The 18950-nt window shown below is 39.4% G+C and overlaps 1 protein-coding gene across 3 annotated transcripts in view; it reads left to right on the top strand.

The window, feature by feature from the left end:
- angpt1 (angiopoietin 1) overlaps positions 1–18950 on the top strand; it is a 183339-nt gene that overhangs the window by 156973 nt on the left and 7416 nt on the right. For all 3 annotated transcript variants that reach the window (XM_022683330.2, XM_007245762.4, XM_022683331.2), the window contains one exon: positions 15346–15476. In XM_022683330.2, coding sequence (XP_022539051.1) covers positions 15346–15476 — 131 coding nt within the window. The remainder of the gene's footprint in view (positions 1–15345; positions 15477–18950) is intronic.

The raw sequence follows: 18950 nt of genomic DNA, 5'->3' as shown, positions 1-18950 counted from the left end.
ACTGTCACATATATTACTGTTCCTGCAGTTAATGAGTTCTAAATGACCCACACAGCCTACAGTCACAACTCAACTACAGCACTTGGCTGCATGTGCAGCACAGCATGATGAACCACAGCTAATGATCACATCGATCTAACATTTTCCCCCTTACAAAGTTTTCATCCCCGGGATTAACACGATGATTTTTTCCCAAGATAAAAAGTGTACAAGAGCTGAATAAGACATCACACACTTATAAATTATACGTTTATTACAGTTTTTCTACACGGCCTCCATGTATTTCAGGAAAGAGTGTTAAAAGGCCCTTTAGATGCTATATAAAGCTTTTATGGTTTGGTTTGGTCTTGTGGTGAGCTGGATTCAGAAAGCATTTGCTCTGCTGCAGACAGGAAAGCTCTGCAGAGGGTGGTGAAGGCTGCACAGAGGATTGTTGGAGTCAGCTTCCCCAGCACCATGGACATCTACACCTCCAGATGCAGGAAGAGGGCCACCTGCATCAGGAAGGATCTCACCCACCCAGCACATGCACTTTTTGTCCCGCTTCCCTCAGGACGGAGGCTGCGGAGCATCAAGTGCAAAACAACCAGACTGAGAAACAGCTTCATTCCGGAAGCTGTAAGACTCTTAAACTCCACTTAACAACACACTGCACTGACACACAAGGACAATTACTGCACAAACACGGTCACTTTACCCGCACTGAGACACTTTATTTTCTACTGCTCTAATTCATTTCATGCTGCTATAGCACATTTGCACTCTGGACTTGCTGCAACCTGTCTACTCTTTCTATTTATTTCATTTTGGGGTATTTATCTTTAACTATTTTGTATATTCTATTTTTATTGTATTCCTTTATTGTACTTTTATCTATATATCTATTTAATAACAGCTCCTGGGTGTAAACTGGACCGTGAGATCACAATTTCGTTCCACCTCATGTACCACATAAGATGCGAATGACAATAAAATCTCCTTGAATCCTTGAATAACATTAACAGTTAAATGTAAGTACTTTATTTTCTAAGCTAATCATTTACAGTGTTTAATATTAATTTATTCATATTTCGTCATTTTTAAATCCTATACATTTTAGCAAGACTAAAATATAATATTTCACAATAAGACTATTTTTTTTTTAATATATTTTTATTTTTCTCTTATATAAAATACCTTAATCTGACCTCAGCCTTGTCTCGGCCTCAGTTTTTCAAATGTTCTGGTTTACAGCACCTTTATGTAACAAACTGTTATCAACCATGCAAAGAAATAGAATATAACATTCTATGGCATATCTACAGACTATGCTATAAGGGAAGTCTGAGCTAAAGCAAAGATATGATATATTTCTTGTACATATTCACAGATGCCAGTACATGACATTTTTGAAAAATGATCCCCGAAAAAACAGAAATTTAACAGGTATTTCTTAGTAGACAGATCAGTTACTGCACTAAGAAATTCAGTAAGATGAATAAAATGAACATGTTTACATGTTACTTTTCAGAGCTAGAACAAGCTCACATTTGTTAAAGAACTAGAACTATTTTAGTAGTCTACTATAAAGAACCCTCTCTGCTTTCTGTGTGTAATCAGCAGTTTAAAATATCATTCAGATCTCTGAGTATTTTTAAAGAAAATATATTCTAATGCCAGTATGCTAATATCATTTTACTTCCTAAAACAAAAAAATGTTTTAGAAATCTTGGTTTGAAAACCATTAAACCATTAGAATATCAGACACAATTTCTGCAGCAAACTAGGGTTATTGTGCTGACAAAGCACATTTTTTTTTACATCGTGAACTGTTGTCTCTGTCGTACATGTACTAGATATGTACAATGATTAGCAATCCCATGGTAATTTAAAGGTTTATTTACTGATGTATTTTCTTACTTTTGTGTTTATAAGAGAGAAAAAACAAAAACCACAAAGACGCCAAAAAATACACAACAGCCAGTCACGAAGATAACAAATTCCACCAGCAGGCCAAATAAAACTACATTTAACACTGGTCTGTTGGTCCCCTGCATCTCTATTTGGCAATAAACCCTCATCTAAATAACATGCCAGGTTCTGTGTGGCCAAATTACACTGGAAAAATCTTCTGGAATGTCTGGTCCAATCATGGCAGCCATCTAAACCAGTGACACTTCATTCAACCCCCAAGGCTTTAAGTAGGGTCACCTCTCCAGAGATTACTGCCATAGATCTTCTAATGTCCTGGGGAAGCATTTTTATATTTAACAGTAATGAATACAGTAGATGAAGGACTTTATTTATAGATTCAGGCTTGAATATCTTCAGCTAAATCAAACTCTTTCTCTTGATTTGAGTGGAATGAGAAGGTTGTACAAAGTGTCAAGAACGTTTTGGCGAAGGTATGAAGACCAAGTATGGCATGGAGATGCACACCCCTCACTCTGTTATGCTCTAAACAGTTATTGATGAAGTGATTCACCAGTGTAACCTTTATACGTTCAACCTAGGCCTTTATACTTTTCTGCATGGTACTGGGGCTGTCCACTCCTCACCCATCTTGTTTTTTCATACAGTAATTTACCAATCAGCCAAACTATTGTTCAATCTAGTCAGCCAATTTTCATTGATTTTATTTTATCATGAAATTTATCCTTACCAATAAAGCACTGGGTGAAGTGATTGGCAAACGTTTAAGGATTTGGTAACGACAGTCAACTCCACTAAAAGTTTGTTTAGACTTTAGCGCTTGTGGTTTAGGCAAAAGAAACATGAGCTCTGACTAATGAGGATCATGTTCCAATATACAATATGATTGTGTAAGCATTGCATTGTTCATGTAATGCAACACTAAAAAACACTGTAAAAGTCTTTTAGAATTAGACATACTACCATACGGTTTCTGGGATCCTGTATTTGCTTTAAGAGAGCAGAAATGATTACAGAGAAAAGAAAAAGTAAGACTTATCTGCTGAAGTCTTGTGATTTTACTTGATCGACTTTTGAAAGTAGAGATGTTTTCACAGTGCCAGTGAATGAATGTTGGCATGGTCAGTGTTCATGTGTTTGGGTGAGGTTGGTTAGCTTCATTAAGGAGTAGATTGTGTTTTGTTTTAAACAGAACAGGAAAGGACCATTTTGACTTTGTGTGGTAGGCATGGGAAAGTGAGCAACCCAGGCAACCTGGCAGAACATCCCCATACTATGTCCATAACATTCTCCAAAGCCTCTCTCTTTTATCTTAATCACTTACGCATAGAACAGCCCAAAGCTATACACAGGGAAATGCTGCAAACATACACTGTACACTGACATGCCAAACGCCATAGACCACTGCAGTGGTGTCATTATTTTATAGTCAGCGCCATGTTGTTTATGCCCATGGTTGGAAAAGCCCATTAATTCAGGCCATATAAAATTCTGTGTAAGCCCTATTCGGATGGGATTAGTTTCTCAGGGGGTCCTGGGGTAATTTTCTCTTTTATGGGGGGGTCCTCTGTTATTTTATTCCCATCTGGAACAACCATGTTTGTTTTTGTCAGACTTCCTTTGAGAAAATTCCAGGCTGAATTACCTACATTTTTTTGCTGAACTCTGTGGTCATTCTGTAATTTTATTTCCATCCGGACGCACATCTCTGAGTTTCGTCACCTCGCGTTTATTAAAATAGCAATTTGTCCACTTCCACGCCATGTAATTACACTTTAGGCGCACGTTTCCACAGAGATCCACGGAAACACAACAGTGAAATAGAGGAGCTACTGAATGCAATGGCTTATATTTAATCACAATTCCATAAAAGTGTGAAAAAGAGTCAAGTCATTTAGTGTTATGGACAGAATGAGTGGAACTGCCTCTTGTGGTATTTAGTGGTGTGTACGTGAACGAAAGTCCAGGTGGTGCTGGTGTTTCTCAAAGGTCAGTGGCCACACGGGGGTTGTAAATGAACAAGACAATCAATGTTTGATCAAAGACCTGTGTTGATCATTTGCCAGCTCCAGGAAGAATGCCTTCACATTCTGTCTGTAATGCCAATAGTGCCGAGAGACAGGCAGAATTGGCCGATGTTTACCTGCCAACTCAGTATATTTGACTAAGGGGAGCTTTTGAATAGACTACTACCATAGCTCTGGAATTCCAAGACCAGAAGTCAGTGTGTGTGTGTGTCCGTACAGACGTACATGTGGGCACGTGTTCGTGCATCAGTTTTAAAAAGCAGCACGTACACTGGATTTCAACAACAGCCGTCTCAGCCCTGAATAAAACATGCACATCTATGATGTCGTTTTAATAGATATATTTCCTCAGAAGTGTGTGACTGAACATACGCAGCAACACATATGAGGTTATGCAGCAATATGGTTCATGTCCACTGACCCAGCCTCTGCTGCATACTCATGCGTACAGCGAGCGCTACATCTTTATTTAATATCGCTGTACACTAACCAGCCAAGTCCTAAATCCCTGGATTTTGCCCTACAGTAAATGGAGAGATCCTCTCTGGAATCGAGCAATCTCTCCGGCTCAGATTGATATGGATTTCTGAGACGGGGTGGGGGTTGGGGGGTGTACTTGGCGGACGGGGGGGGATGAAGGATATGAGTAAGCTGTAAACTCTCTGTTGAAGACTTACAGTGTGTCCTCCAGCTCAAGGATCATGCAAAGCAGACTTCTCAGAGTAAGAGGCCTGATCCAGGATCTTACGTCCGTCTTTCCTAAATCTTTATGAATATGAGTAGAACAGCGCACCACACGAGATATTTACAGTGGGCATAGCTTCAGCGTCATCCTCGCCCCCCAGGCAAAGGCATTCAATCATTAGTGTGGCAGCTTTAATAGCCTTAATCTGATAGATTTAAACGATATCACGCTTCGCATGCTTGTACTCACGACTGTTTGACAGGCATTTTTGAAAGATTTAATATAATAGTGAATGAACACTTTTAATTGTTATGTTTAAAAATAATAAAACTAAAAGCTGGCCTAATCGCTGTGTCACATCTCCCTTACAGTTATAGATGTATAAGGGGGAACATATATATAACTATATATACATATATTTTTGCACTGTTTAAATATACAAGGTACTAACATATGTACTATAAATATACAGATGCCCTTATTACTGTTTACAATGGATAATATGAGAATCAAAATCTATGTGATTTTTTTTGTGTTTGATATAAAAGCCAGACAGAGTTGCTTTGCCAGGAATTAGGATTTCATTACCACATATTGAATTAAAAAAAGACATAAATGAAAAACTAAACATACTAAAATCTTTGACTATGATGAGTGTACTTGCTGACCACCAGACCATAGCTATAACTGAACAATAGAGCTGACTGTAGATCAGTTCTGTGTTCTAACAGATAGATCATGACCTGCCACAACCTTGTTACATGTACACTATAACATGCTGACAGCAGTATGGCACAACAATTAAGAAAGAAACTGTACACCCAAGAAATCAAATGTTCTGTTCAATTCACCTCTTCCTATTATATCATCTGGAACAGTATTACTCACCAGGCAGAAATTCTGTTTTGTATTTTGCGCTGTAAAGAACTCTGTGCTTGGACTCTGGATCAGTCCTGCCAAAGCAATTACCTGACAATGAAGCGAAAAATGAAACAAAAGCTGAATACCAATCGATAGTGTTCACAGTCTGTATGATTTATAGATACAATTTCCTATATAGAATACAATGCCTTTAATCAACCATTGCTCCACCAGTGCGTTCCACGTTTGGCTGGTTTTATCGCAGCTGTAACTAAGGACATTTAAGGCCCTGTATTTCTGCAGAAGCAAACGGATGCAATAACTGTCGCCAGAGAGAATTATGCAGCTCTCTCACATGCGATCCTTAGGCCTGTGCTCAGATTGTGAGGTAATGCTGGAGTATTAAAGGAACATCTTTTCTGCAGCAGAGTGCCGGGTTTCAGACGAGGGCTGACGGATTAAAGACACATTGAGGAGCTGATTGCGGCTTCTCTCGGGGAGTAGGCCATTCTGCTAGCAAGAATTCTATCATGCAGTGTTTGGATGGGATCTCATGTGTCTTTAAGTCATATATACAGAGAGAGAGAGAGAGAGACAGAAGGGAGAGATGAGAGAAAAAGTGAAAGAGAGACATTAACCAATGTTTCCCTCGTTTCCATTCTTCTGCCCAGAAAGGCTTAACTCAGTTAGCTCAGCTTAGATGTATGGACCTCTGTGGGATGCGTGATTTACCACTTGAGTTTTTCACTTTTTTGCTACCTTTAACATTTAACAATTAAATGGACAAAAGTATTGAGACACCTGCTCATTCATTGTTTTTGGTAAGATGAAGTAAGGTTCTCCCACGCACTTTTGTTGGAGTAACTGCCCCTACTGTGCATAGACGATATTCTTCCAGTTTTTGGAGCATTGCTCTGATGATTCAATTGCGTTTAGCAGCATGGGCTTCATAGTAATGCTTGGTGGTTAGCACACTTGCTTCTTAGTACTGGGGTCTTGGGTTAAGTCACTATCTAGGTGGAAGTATCCCATTTTCACTGGTGAATCGAATTGCCTAGCAAACTCCAAAAATGTGTTTTTTAATCAAGCGAACAATTTGTCGAACAGTGTGTGTGTGTGTGTGTGTGTGTGTGTGTGTGTCTTTACCCACTTTTTGCTGGTGTACATTGGTTCAAATATCCTGAGGTCAAGACTCACTCCAAAAGTAATGCATGGAGAACAGTTTAATGAAGGGAGGCTTTAAACCCCATACCCCATGCCTAACATTAGGGGTAGTGTCTATAGTTCCATTATACTGTACTTATCTGCTCCAGAAAACCCTAATGTATTGGTAATTCGTCGCTACACCAATGGACACATTCATTACATTGGATGTCAACAAATACAGCTCTGAAAAAAATGAGACCACTAAAAAATGATGAGTTTCTTTGATTTTACCAAATTGAAATCCTCTGGAATATAATCAAGAGAAAGATGGGTGATCACAAACCATCAAACCAAGCTGAACTGCACCAGGAGTGGCATAAAGTCACCCAAAAGCAGTGTGTAAGACTGGTGGAGGAGAACATGCCAAGATGCATAAAAACTGCATAAAAAACAGGGTTATTCCACCAAATATTGATTTCTGACCTCTTAAAACTTTATGAATATGAACTTGTTTTCTTTGCATTATTTGAGGTCTGAAAGCTCTGCATCTTTTTTGTTATTTCAGCCATTTCTCATTTTATGCAAAAAATGCTGTAAATGACAATATTTTTATTTGGAATTTGGGAGAAATGTCTGTAGTTTATAGAATAAAACAACAATGTTTATTTTACACAAATATATACCTATAAATAGCAAAATCAGAGAAACTGATTAAAAAACGTAAGTATCTCTTATTTTTTTCCAGAGGTGTATTTGGACATATAGTTTATATCTGTGTTTTGGTTTATCTGCAAAAATACCCTTTGCCATATTCACTTATATATAGCTGCCTGCTATATGGTTTTTTTTAAAAACCCATTGCAGAGCTCAGCACAGCGATTGATAGTGTTTGATATTATAGTAGCTTATTGGGTTGGGTCCGAGTGGCCGTTGCTTCAAAATCCCAGAACATGCTGAAGCTCATATAAATGGGGACTGAGCAAAATGAGTGTCCTCAAACATTTGCACATGCTTATAGTGTAGCTTTCTATGTTGTAGCTTCCCATTTCACATCTCAGGCTGCTGGGAAAGAGGCAGTGGGAGAGCCAGGGATAGCTGCATTGGTCTGAAGGAGCGTGGGTGTTGAGGTTGCTTTGCTTTCATAATACAATACTCATGTGTGTTCTGCATTTGTGTCTATGGAAACCACTGTTGTTCCAATAGCAATTTACTGTAACCTTAGGATTGTAACTTTAGGATGACTGATGCTGCCACAAGCCAGCGAAAAAAAATAAGATCCACTCACACTTTATTGTCCTTTACACATAAAGTTAATCGCGTAATTGGATTTTAATGTTACGTGTTCTGGCCTGTTTGGTCCAAATCACATTATGAGCAGCTGTTTTATCGTGGAGTGTTTTCCTGTTATCTCTGAAACCCAATTCGAAACAGACAGGAATAACAAGGAGAAAATTCCACACTGCACTTGCCATTAGTCTGCGTAAACGTCACATATCCGGTGATCAGGGAATCCTAACAAACCACAATTCCTTCGGATTATTAGGGAAATCAGATGGCCAAACACAAGGCCACCTCTCCAGGGGGGTTCTGTTGTGAAAGGCCATGGAAATCCTGCGCTCACTATGGTTTTCCTTTGAGTTTTTTTTTTTTTTTTTTTGTTTATGAACGAGACTTGGCCCCCATGCAGCCTGATGTTATTTCAGTGTGGCCTATACCAGGAGCTTGCCTAAACGGCTGTGAAGATTGGACAAGCTGAGGGAACACTATCAGCTGTGCAAATGTTCTTGCCTAAGGTGTGAACTGAAAAAAAAACAAAACTGGAAAGCAGCAGTGAGACAGCTGAACTACATGGACCTCCAGGAAGGTTTTTTTTATTTTTATTTGATAGCATGTATTCCTCTGGATTGGTCCAGTGATCAGCACTGATGTCTGGCACAGACTACAGGATAATTGAGCCAATGTAGAGTCTGATAGCCTTTTCCAGCAACTGCAAAAATTCTCACAATTTCAGAATGATCATAAACGTATGATCTTTGCTCCTTCCATTTTATCCCAGGGCAGTCAGGCAAGTCTAACCTGATCACCATTTGTTCAACATGTATACGGTGCTGGTCAACGAATTAGAATAATTTGAAATAGTGCAATCATGAAATTCTTTGAATGCATTTTTTGTGCAGAAAGCAAATCAGGTGTTCACCGCACCTGTCCTACTCGTTAGACTAATCACAGAACTCGTTACCTGGAAAAAAATTTGCTCAGCTGAGCTTTCCAAAAGGCCCATTTAGGCCATTTAAGTGTGACACTGTTGTTTTATTGAATTAGAATAATGGAGAAACCGTTTCATTGAATTAGAATAAATGCACGATTTTTTGTTTTCTGTGAAGAGTTTTCACTGTGCAGTATGAAGTCAGGGTTGAGTAGAATTTCTAAGTTGTAAAATCAATCATAGGTAAGCAGCGCGACCTCTCAACCGGAATAGTGGCTCAAATTCAAGCCCTTCGCCAACAAGGCTTGACCCAAACTAAAATTGCTGAGCAGCTCGGCATCAGCCAGTCTTCCGTCTGCAAAGCTCTCAAGAAAAACTGCAGCAAGCGCACCAACTGTTCCGGCGTCCGAAAAACTTCTGCTCGCGACAACAAGCAGCTGAGAAAGATCGCAGTCAGCAACCGGTTCAAGTCCACTTCCGAGCTCACCGACTTGTGGAACAAGCAGACCGGCGCTGACGTCTCCAGATCAACCACTTACCGTCGTCTGCGCGAACTCTGCTTCAAATCTCGCGTTCCAGCAGTAAAACCGATGCTGAACAAGAAACAAATGGAGAAACGGCTGAAGTGGGCCAAAAAACACGGCGAGTGGAGACTGGCAGAAAGTGGTCTTCAGTGACGAATCACGCTTCTGCATCTCCTTCGGTGACCAAGGTCCTCATGTCTGGCGTCGTGGTGGCGAAACCTACAACCACGAGTGCGTGAAAAGATCCGTCAAGTTTCCCCAGAGCGTTATGGTCTGGGGATGCATGTCCGCTCGAGGTGTAGGGAAACTCTGCTTCCTCAAGAAGACTGTCAATGCTGCCGTATATCAAGATGTTCTGGAAACGTTCCTGATTCCGACTGTTGAGGAACAGTTCGGCGAAGAAGACTTCATATTTCAACAGGATCTTGCACCGGCTCATGCGGCAAAGTCGACCAAAGATTGGTTCACTAAAAAACAGCTTGAAGTTTTGGCATGGCCGGCCAACTTGCCTGACCTCAATGTCATTGAAAACCTTTGGGCCATCGTCAAGCGGAAAATTCGCGACAGAAAGCCTACTACGCTGGACCAACTGAAGCAGAACATCGCCACTGCCTGGGAAGCTGTGAGTGCGGAAACTTGCGACAAGCTGGTCAAATCGATGCCGCGGAGACTTCAGGCAGTCATACAAGCCAAGGGGGCAGCCACAAAATACTGAGAAAGTGATGATTGTAATTATAATAAAATTATTCTAATTCAATAAAAACAACAGTGTCACAGTTAAATGGCCTAAATGGGCCTTTTGGAAAGCTCAGCTGAGCAAATTTTTTTCCAGGTAACGAGTTCTGTGATTAGTCTAACGAGTAGGACAGGTGCGGTGAACACCTGATTTGCTTTCTGCACAAAAAATGCATTCAAAGAATTTCATGATTGCACTATTTCAAATTATTCTAATTCGTTGACCAGCACCTGTACATGCAGCTACATTGAGGTCTATGGGAGCAACATATGCTGCCTTTAAGATCTTTCTACATCTTTTTCAGGGATTATGATGCCTTTTTCAACAAAGACATGCTTTCCTTTTCAGCTTTTTAAAGATTTGTTGCAGGCCTTAAATGCAGGACAAGATGTATATTAATCAATGAAATTAGTGAAACAATGGATGCTCTGAATGAAAATGAAATAGGTCTTATGTACATAATCTCTAGTCTTGTAGTGCATAGATTTTCATAGCTAATAACAATCAATGTGTATGTGTATGATCTTTCAAGTTTTCGACATCAGTGTGGCCTAGGCATAGGCAGAAGCTCTAACACTCTGACTTTCTTCTGTGTGTTTATCTGTGTGGTCATGTGTGTGTGCACCGCCAGCATCTAAAAAGGAACTGGCCTGGCCATGTGCCATTAGAGGTTTGCTGAGAACTGCTTGTTCGTAGACAGACGTTTCTTAAGGAAGCAGGATTCTATTTATTCGTGTAAGAATTCTGAGACTTGAGGAAGTTCAGCTTGTCTGCTTTTTTTTTTTTTGTTGTTGCTGTTTTCTTTCTTTTTTTTTTTAAGTATCTGGTGGTCCTTGACACACCAGGGTTCATATGTTTGGTGGTTTTCTGACAGAGACTACAGTTTGTGTTTTGTTGATTTGAGAGAGTCTGAGAACTTTTAGTATTTCAAATATGAACACTCGTGTTTGCTGACATGTTTTCTGCAAGAATGTGAACGAACACAAGTCTTATTGCTTTGAAGGAGGAAGTTTACAGAACGACTCCAAACAAGGAGCTCATTTGTCTTATTTTGCTGGTTAATTGCAGGTGTGAATGTTGTAGACCAGAGTCCAGATGAAAGGACAGATATTAGGTCAGGCCAAAACAGTGGTTTCAGTTCTGATCAACTGAATGATGGTCCGGGTTTGTTTGCAGGGTGAAAACACGTTTCTAGATGGTTAAGACTTTTTCAGGCCAATTCCATTTGAGGCAGACTATAGTCACCTGTTAAACAACAGAAGAAGAAAAAGAATGAGTGGTGTTCTGAAATGTGTATCTGCAGTCAGTCTGTTTATTTGTTCTAGTAGTTTGGCAGAATTTTGTGTAGTGTTTCAAATACAAACCCTCAGTGTTTGCTGACATGTTTTCAGTAATTATGTGCACAGTCATGAATTTCATTGCTTTGTTGGAGGAAGTTTACAGAACATCTCCAAACAATCAGCTTATTTGTCTCCTATTTCTATTGAAATTGCCATGTACGTTCTTAAATTGTGTCTTGATCACAGCCACTAGAATTAGCCTCCGTCAGTCATGGCAAAAGTCATGGGACAAAAAAAATTGTTTCTGCTGATTGACTTATGGCATGTCTGTTCAGTTATATTGTTTTATTGTACCATTTAGCATGCACCTCATCAACACTAGAATGTCTAAAGGTCTTTGGACACCATTTCTTATAAATGGATTCAGCTACTTTAAGCTGTAAATAGACACACACAGCTTTTCTAGAGTATGAGAAAGTATAATCCTCAGAATTTGTTGATATGTTTTCAGCAAGAATGTGAACGAACACAAAGCTCATTGCTTTGATGGAGGAAGTTTATGGAATGTCTCCAAACAAGCAGCTCATTTGTCTTATTTTGCTGTGTAATTTCCGTGTAAGCTGCAGTTATTACATCAAGTTATTACATGTCTTGATCACAGCTGTGAGCGTTTGAAGTGGGTGGCTTGAAACTGTGATCAGGTAACCTGTGACCAGGAAGCTGGCTGGATCGATTAAGTGTTAGGAGTGAAAGGGAAAATAGTACAATAGAACTCCCACTAAGCCTTCGCACAATAACAACCACACGTTTGGCACACTTACGTCCTCAGATTGCATCACCACCCTCTTAGAGTATCACAGAAAGCCTTCAGCACCACCAAAAGCCCAATCCATTTTCCTATTCTTACTCCAAGCCTCATCTAAAGTGAGATTTATAACACTCATTCTCTCTTGTCCGTTCCCATTAAGACTGGTGCATGTCAGGAAAGCATTTTGTGGGACTGAGCATGTTTCATTTGGTGTTCCTCGTTCCTCGCTGGCATGGGGCTGCAGTGTTGTTCCCTGGCTCGGAGCGCTCATGTTTGGAGAGAAAACCCCAAGTGAACTGATAATAAGAATGAGGGAATGTCAGGAAAGTCATACCCCAGGCAAAGCCTTTAATGAGGGGGTCAAGGCAGGTTGGGAGCTTATAGTCCAACCATCAACCACCACTGTGAGAACTGCGGTCAGTAAAGAAGCTCTCACTAATGCTATAGCACATTACGTCTGGATGCTGTTCAGATTAGACCCATGCTTTAGCTCAGGCTTGCATTAATTTATGGCTTGTGTCAAGCTGAGAGTGTTTGGGAGAAATCCTGAACTGTACAAAGATGTTACACCCACTTCTGTACTGGGATTTTACTCATGTGTTGAGGATTTATCGTCTAGATGAAAAAGACATTATGTTCCACTTAAAGAATCAAAGAAATGAAGAGGAAAGGGCAAGACGCTCTTCGCTAATCTCCCAGAGGCTGAACAGAGGAGCTCAGACTTTGTCTTATAATATTCCAAAGACCTACGTCTGCTCTGTTTTGTGTTTCCCAAGAACTCAGACTTTAAAGTGATGACCTGTAAGTAATGTTTTAGGCTTTGGTTTAGCTTTAATCAGCTAACAATGACAGGATCACTGTTTAAAGCTAGAGTTCAGTAAAAATATTCACAGTTTTCCCACTTTTTCTAAATGCCGCTGGTCAGCAAAGACTTCCTAAAAATAATAATAGTAATATACAAACATGCTGAAACACATAGTATAAGATAGAACAAGTATATTGTCCCATGAATTTTGGCACATTTCATGGAAGCTAAAGAACACTGCACTGACCTGTGAGATATGAGTATGTATTCCTGGTGCAGTCAACACTGTGGATGGAGGAATGTTTAATGCCCACACAACAGAAATAGAATGTCCCATCTATTTGACACCCATTATTAGACATCACTTGAACTCCGATATTTCATGTCGCTTTGCCATGAGCTAGGTGGCCAGTGTTCAATCTCAAAACTAATTCAGGTGTCTGCGTTTTCTAGATCTGCAGGTAAGGTTACACTTCATAATCAATCTGCTCTCTGCTATATCATTATACAATATAGTAATTTATTACATAAAACCAGTTCTGACCCAATTTCTAGAACATGATAATCATATACAAGTTACAAATTGCCTTTGTGACATATTACATCTGGATTGTAGCCTTAAAATATACACAAAAGAAGTCAAATTAACTCAATATCACATTAGGAAAAAAACAGGTTAAATGAATTAATGATCTTTTGAATGAATATTAATAACCCATGGTGAGGACTTAGGGCATTGTTTAGAATCCCCAACAATGGCAGCTTTTTTATCTCACCAGTGACCCACTGCTCTAACCTCTGAGCCACCAAGCTTCTATCACTTGCTATTTGCATTAGCATTGTTACTCCAGTGCCAAACTAAACACACAAACTGCTTTAGGAGGACATTAAACATGTGTTCGTTGATCAACAACACTGAGGGAGAAGGATGTGTACTTTTGAACTTTTGCTGAACAACTCCACTGTTGCTTCACTGATGTTTTCAGACATGATGCTGCTGTAACTCATACTTTTCTTCATAACTGCTGTCGATGTGTTTAATATACAATAAAATAAGGACTAATAATCCTTAGTAAATAAAGTAATGTTCAAGCAATGACCTCAATAATACTTCAATACTTAGAATATTTTTGTACACCTATGTTCTAAAAGTCATGAGAGAGCAGAATTTGAGCTGATAAAGTGTTGTCTCAGGGAACATCTTGGGAATGCACACACTTGTGTAAGCTGTGAGGTGTTATCTGGTGGCAGAGGTTAAAGACTAGCCAGGATGCTCAGGCCAAGGTAAACATGCATTGTGTGGTTTGAGTGAGGCTTAATGGTGGGCCCTAAATGAATGGGACATTGCAGATGTGTGCACACACACAGCTTATCTAGTCCCTGTAGGGGAGTTCTGCCAATAGAAGAGGACTCTTTAAAGTAGGTAACCTGAATATGAACCTATTGGCACCAGGCCTAATGTCAGGCATAGTCTGGAGGGGTATCAAGACCACTAGCATTGAGCTTTGGAACTGTCTTTAGGAATTATAGTGCTCCATCCAATACCTTTGGGATCATTTGTGGAGATAAAAGTTCAGGTGATCATTCAACTTCTTGACCTCAGTAACACTGTAATCAAATCTTCACAGCAGTTCTCCAAAATCTAGTAGCCTTCTAACCTTCTTTTCGGAAAGCAGAAGCAGGATAATCTCTTTTTAATAGCTTTGATTTCGTAAGAAACGATAAATAAGCAGGTGTCCCAATTGTTTTTGTCCCTACAGTGTATGCACACGCTTCACTTACTCATAAAATATGTAATGAACTTATCTGCAAGTTCAGCACAGGGTCCCCTGCCTCCGTCTCTTCACATCTTTCAGCACCTCGGTTCAGGCCCCCTGATTTACACCTTCCATATGTTTTGCTCCGACTGCGCAGCCCCTATACACACTGGCCCCACGCTTAATGTGAGTAAGTGTTCATGTTCAACTCTGACACAAACAGATGAAGTCTAATACAGTGCTCATCTTCACCACAGTCAGACCATATGTGACATGTGCACACACTGAGCAGACACAGGCATGTCAGACCCAGAGGAGACATACGGGGGTCAGTTTCACTGGAGGAACACTGCTTTGAGTGCTCACATGTCTGTCTGATATGGTCTGTAACGACCATCATCTCCTGCTATCTGGTCCTGCAGCATCAGAGCCAGATGAGTTTAGCATGCTCTGATTTACTGACATCTATCTGACTATCTCCTCCCACTCTTCCCCATTCATTTCCATCAAACAGACTGGTCTGCTGTATGAAGAATGTCAGTTTAGGGTCATGGCTTCAGTGTCTCAACTCCCCAATCTCTCTCTTTATCTTCATTTAGGCTGTCCTTAAAGAGCCATAGTGGGACAGCAGGCAGGCAGAGCAGTCTGGTGATTCATGGAGCCGACTTTAGCACCAAAGACGTGGACAACGACAACTGCAACTGCAAGTGTGCACTGATGCTGACTGGAGGTAAGACTTCTGGAATTGGAGTTAGAGTTCAGGATATGGGTTTTCCAAAGGTGTTCCCCTAATTTATCCCCATTTAGCTTACTCAATTAACCCACCCCCTCACTAGGACTCTCTTTCCAATGCTCCCAATACTAGCAGAGTTAGGGTAAGCACATACCTCCTTTGATACTCTGATACATGAAGTCAACCACCACCTCTTTTCCAGTTGCAACAATAAAAGCACCATTAGGCAGCCAACACTCTCAGAGGAAAGTGCCAGATCCCCACCTTTAATACGTCAGCTAACAGATGCCTGCATCGGCCAGCATTGCAATGAAAATGATGAGGCTCTCTGGATTGAATGATTGGGACCTCACTGAGCACTCTTTAAAAAGCACTCTTGACTGAATGACTGAATGCAATCAAATCCTAGTAAGACGACCATTGTGACCACACTTGTGCTGGAAGCTCATAGAGAACACCAGTGAACAAGCACACACAGTGAGACAGTGAGCACGTGCTTAAAGGGCCCAAAAGAGGCATCTTACGCTCAACCTTATCAATGGACCTGTGCTCATATCTGTGATCTAGTACATCTAGTCAAAAGCCTTCCCAGGACAAAATAGACAGTTACTCCAACAAAAGATGGATAAACTCTCTTTAATGCTCTTGATTTCAGGCACGAAACACTGACTGAGCAGGAGTCCCAGTACTTTGGTTCTTACAGTGTAGCTACGAATATTCATACGAGTCACATGACACAAAGGACTGCATCACCACAACATTTTTAACTCCCACTAATGCAACATTATTGGAAAGGCATCCAGTTAAAAGATTATCTTAACCAACTTCGTTTTCCAATAAAGGGAGTATTGGCAAAACTGGTTATAATGTTTGTTAAGGCGGCGGGAGGTGGTGTCTGCAGCTGCTGAAAGTAACTAATAAAGTAACTTGTAAAGTAACTTAGTTACTTTTAAAATCAAGTAATCCATAAAGTAACTAAGTTACTTTTTAAAGGAGTAATCAGTAATCAGTAATCGGATTACTTTTTCAAAGTAACTTTACCATCACTGATCTTAACACAAAGGTACTTCTAGGAAACTGAGAACAGTTTAGTCTCACAATATGAAGAACAAAAAAAAGGAACAAATGCATAATGCATCTTGAGGGTCATTTGCAGAAAGGCTTATTTTGAAATTCCCATCACCACATTTTTCACCATTTAGCCAACCCATTAAAACCTAATGGATGTTTGTTGCCAGTAAAACACAGTGTGTAGAGTTTACACCATGCTTCCCTGAAATTATGTTTACCATTTTCAAAGCATGTCCACACGGATGATTCATGTAAACATTTTTTCCCCCCTTCACCTTGCTTCTTCGCACTAAATATACAACTGATGCACACAAGAGATATGTTGCACAGCCCACAATTCCTGTTGGGTATAGCAACCCTGTATTTTTTTTTTTAAAATACATGTATCCTATACAAAATTATCTTGCCAAAATGTCACAGCAATTATTAGCAAGAACAAGAAACATTAATATAAAAGATTACTCAACTTACATAAATACTTTGAATTAAGCATTGTTTTACTGCTTCTTTACTGTAAAACAGTACATGCATTAAAGAAATAAATGCGACTTATTCGACTGACATCACCAAACAATGCTGTGACTGTTTTGTCAAGGAATAAGATCCTATAATTAACAATTCATTTTAGACAATACTTAGTCACAGTATGCTTTGTTGACCGAGATTCTGCCAGTCAAAAAAGTGCATTTATTTATTTTATGTATTGTAAAACAATGCTTCATTGAAAGTATTTATTTGAGTTGACTAATCTTTGTTAATTTTTTGGTAATTGCTGATAAACAATTGGCTAATTTTGCCAATCAATCATAGCAACAGCCATTTCTGCCCAGTCAATGTTTACCCTCCACTGTTCCCAAAGCCTGGTCCACTCACTGCACGGTCCTCTCAGCTAAAGCAGCCACATACTTTGCGGACCACCACTTTCTGGCAGAGAAAATGCCTATTGCTTGGATTGAAGAGTAATGAGGTCTTTGTGGACCTCAACATCCTGCAAATAGCTGACCAACATGAGCCATTCCTCAAGTATCTTACTGAATACATGAATTCCACACTTTCCTCCTGTGAGCAGGACCTCCTTTCCCCAAGGAAGCTCTCTGGGTTCAGATAGCTGTGATACATCATTACACAGAGCATGAGAACAGAGCTGACTCACAGAGGTCCTGTCCTCCTAAATCTACATTATGATCATCATCACTGGAAATTAAAGAACTTGATCAGGAACATTGAATATACATGGAGTGAAAGGGACTTGGACAGAGAAGTACTGCAGCAGGCCAGTGAAGGTCTCTCAACTGGAAGCGATCATATTTATTTAGGAACTGCTTAGAAATGATACAGTATATCCACATTCTTTCCACGAATGCTTTCTTTTGGACAAACTTTACAGAACCTTGGGCAAGAATCCTATTCATCCTAATGAGAAATTGTAACAACTGGTAACTACAGTAATGTAGAGCCTAAATATTGCAACACTATATTCTTTGCACTTTTTTGTCAATGGTCTCTACTGCACAGTTCCTACAAAAAACCTTAAAGGACTATGCAAAATCGCAAACAATTGCAGGATTTTTAGTAATACACTAACTATAAATGTTATTAATTTGGGCTGTAAACAACTACTTTTTCCTAAATTGAAGTAGTTGAAAAAGAAATACTGAATTTAATTTTATTTATATAGGGCTTTTGTGTGATCCAGTTGTTAATGTCTCTAATACAATTTTATTTTGTTGAGGCAGTGGTCCTTGTGGGGTTTAGATAATTTGTAAAGTTTAGTGTCATTGGCATAACTGCAATAAACCAGTGGTAGCATGTAAAGAGTTATGGGCCCAGTATAGACCCTTGTGGAACACCATATTTTACTCTAGTTTGATAAGAGAGCATTCATTAAAAAGGAATCTGGGGCTGTCTCTGTTTTCTAAATGAAAAGCTAAGATTTGGTTTTAATAAAGCCTTTTTTTGTAGTTTGCAAGTTTGTAAGGGGAAGGAGATGGTTAAGTCAGTAAGGTTGTTATTGTTTTAGTTTACACTTTTTTTTTTGGTTAAGAACTATTTTAAACATGGATAGATAATGATTAGATATTGGGTCATTCTGAGAGAGGCTAAAGCATCCAAATTTATTTTAACGCAACTGCGCAATTCTGAGAAGTAAGACAAAGACCAAAGAGCAGGGATGCTCCACCAGCCAAAGCAGTTCCTTGGCCACTTCCATTTCTAAATCTCTGTTTTCTGTGTTACTTCTCATTTTACTTCTAGAACTAGCTAAAGCACTTTATTTCTATTTGCTTTAAAAAGCTTCTATTTTTTATTTTACATTATTACATTTTACATTGTAATTATTGTAATTTAATAACTGTCAAAGAAATAATGCTTATTGTCCTTGTGGTATTATTAATATTATTA

This window comes from Astyanax mexicanus, chromosome 3 (genome assembly GCF_023375975.1).
Source record: "Astyanax mexicanus isolate ESR-SI-001 chromosome 3, AstMex3_surface, whole genome shotgun sequence".
Taxonomy (NCBI): Eukaryota; Metazoa; Chordata; class Actinopteri; order Characiformes; family Acestrorhamphidae; genus Astyanax; species Astyanax mexicanus.
Note: the sequence above shows the minus strand (reverse complement) of the source record. Positions and strands in the feature narration are given on the sequence as shown.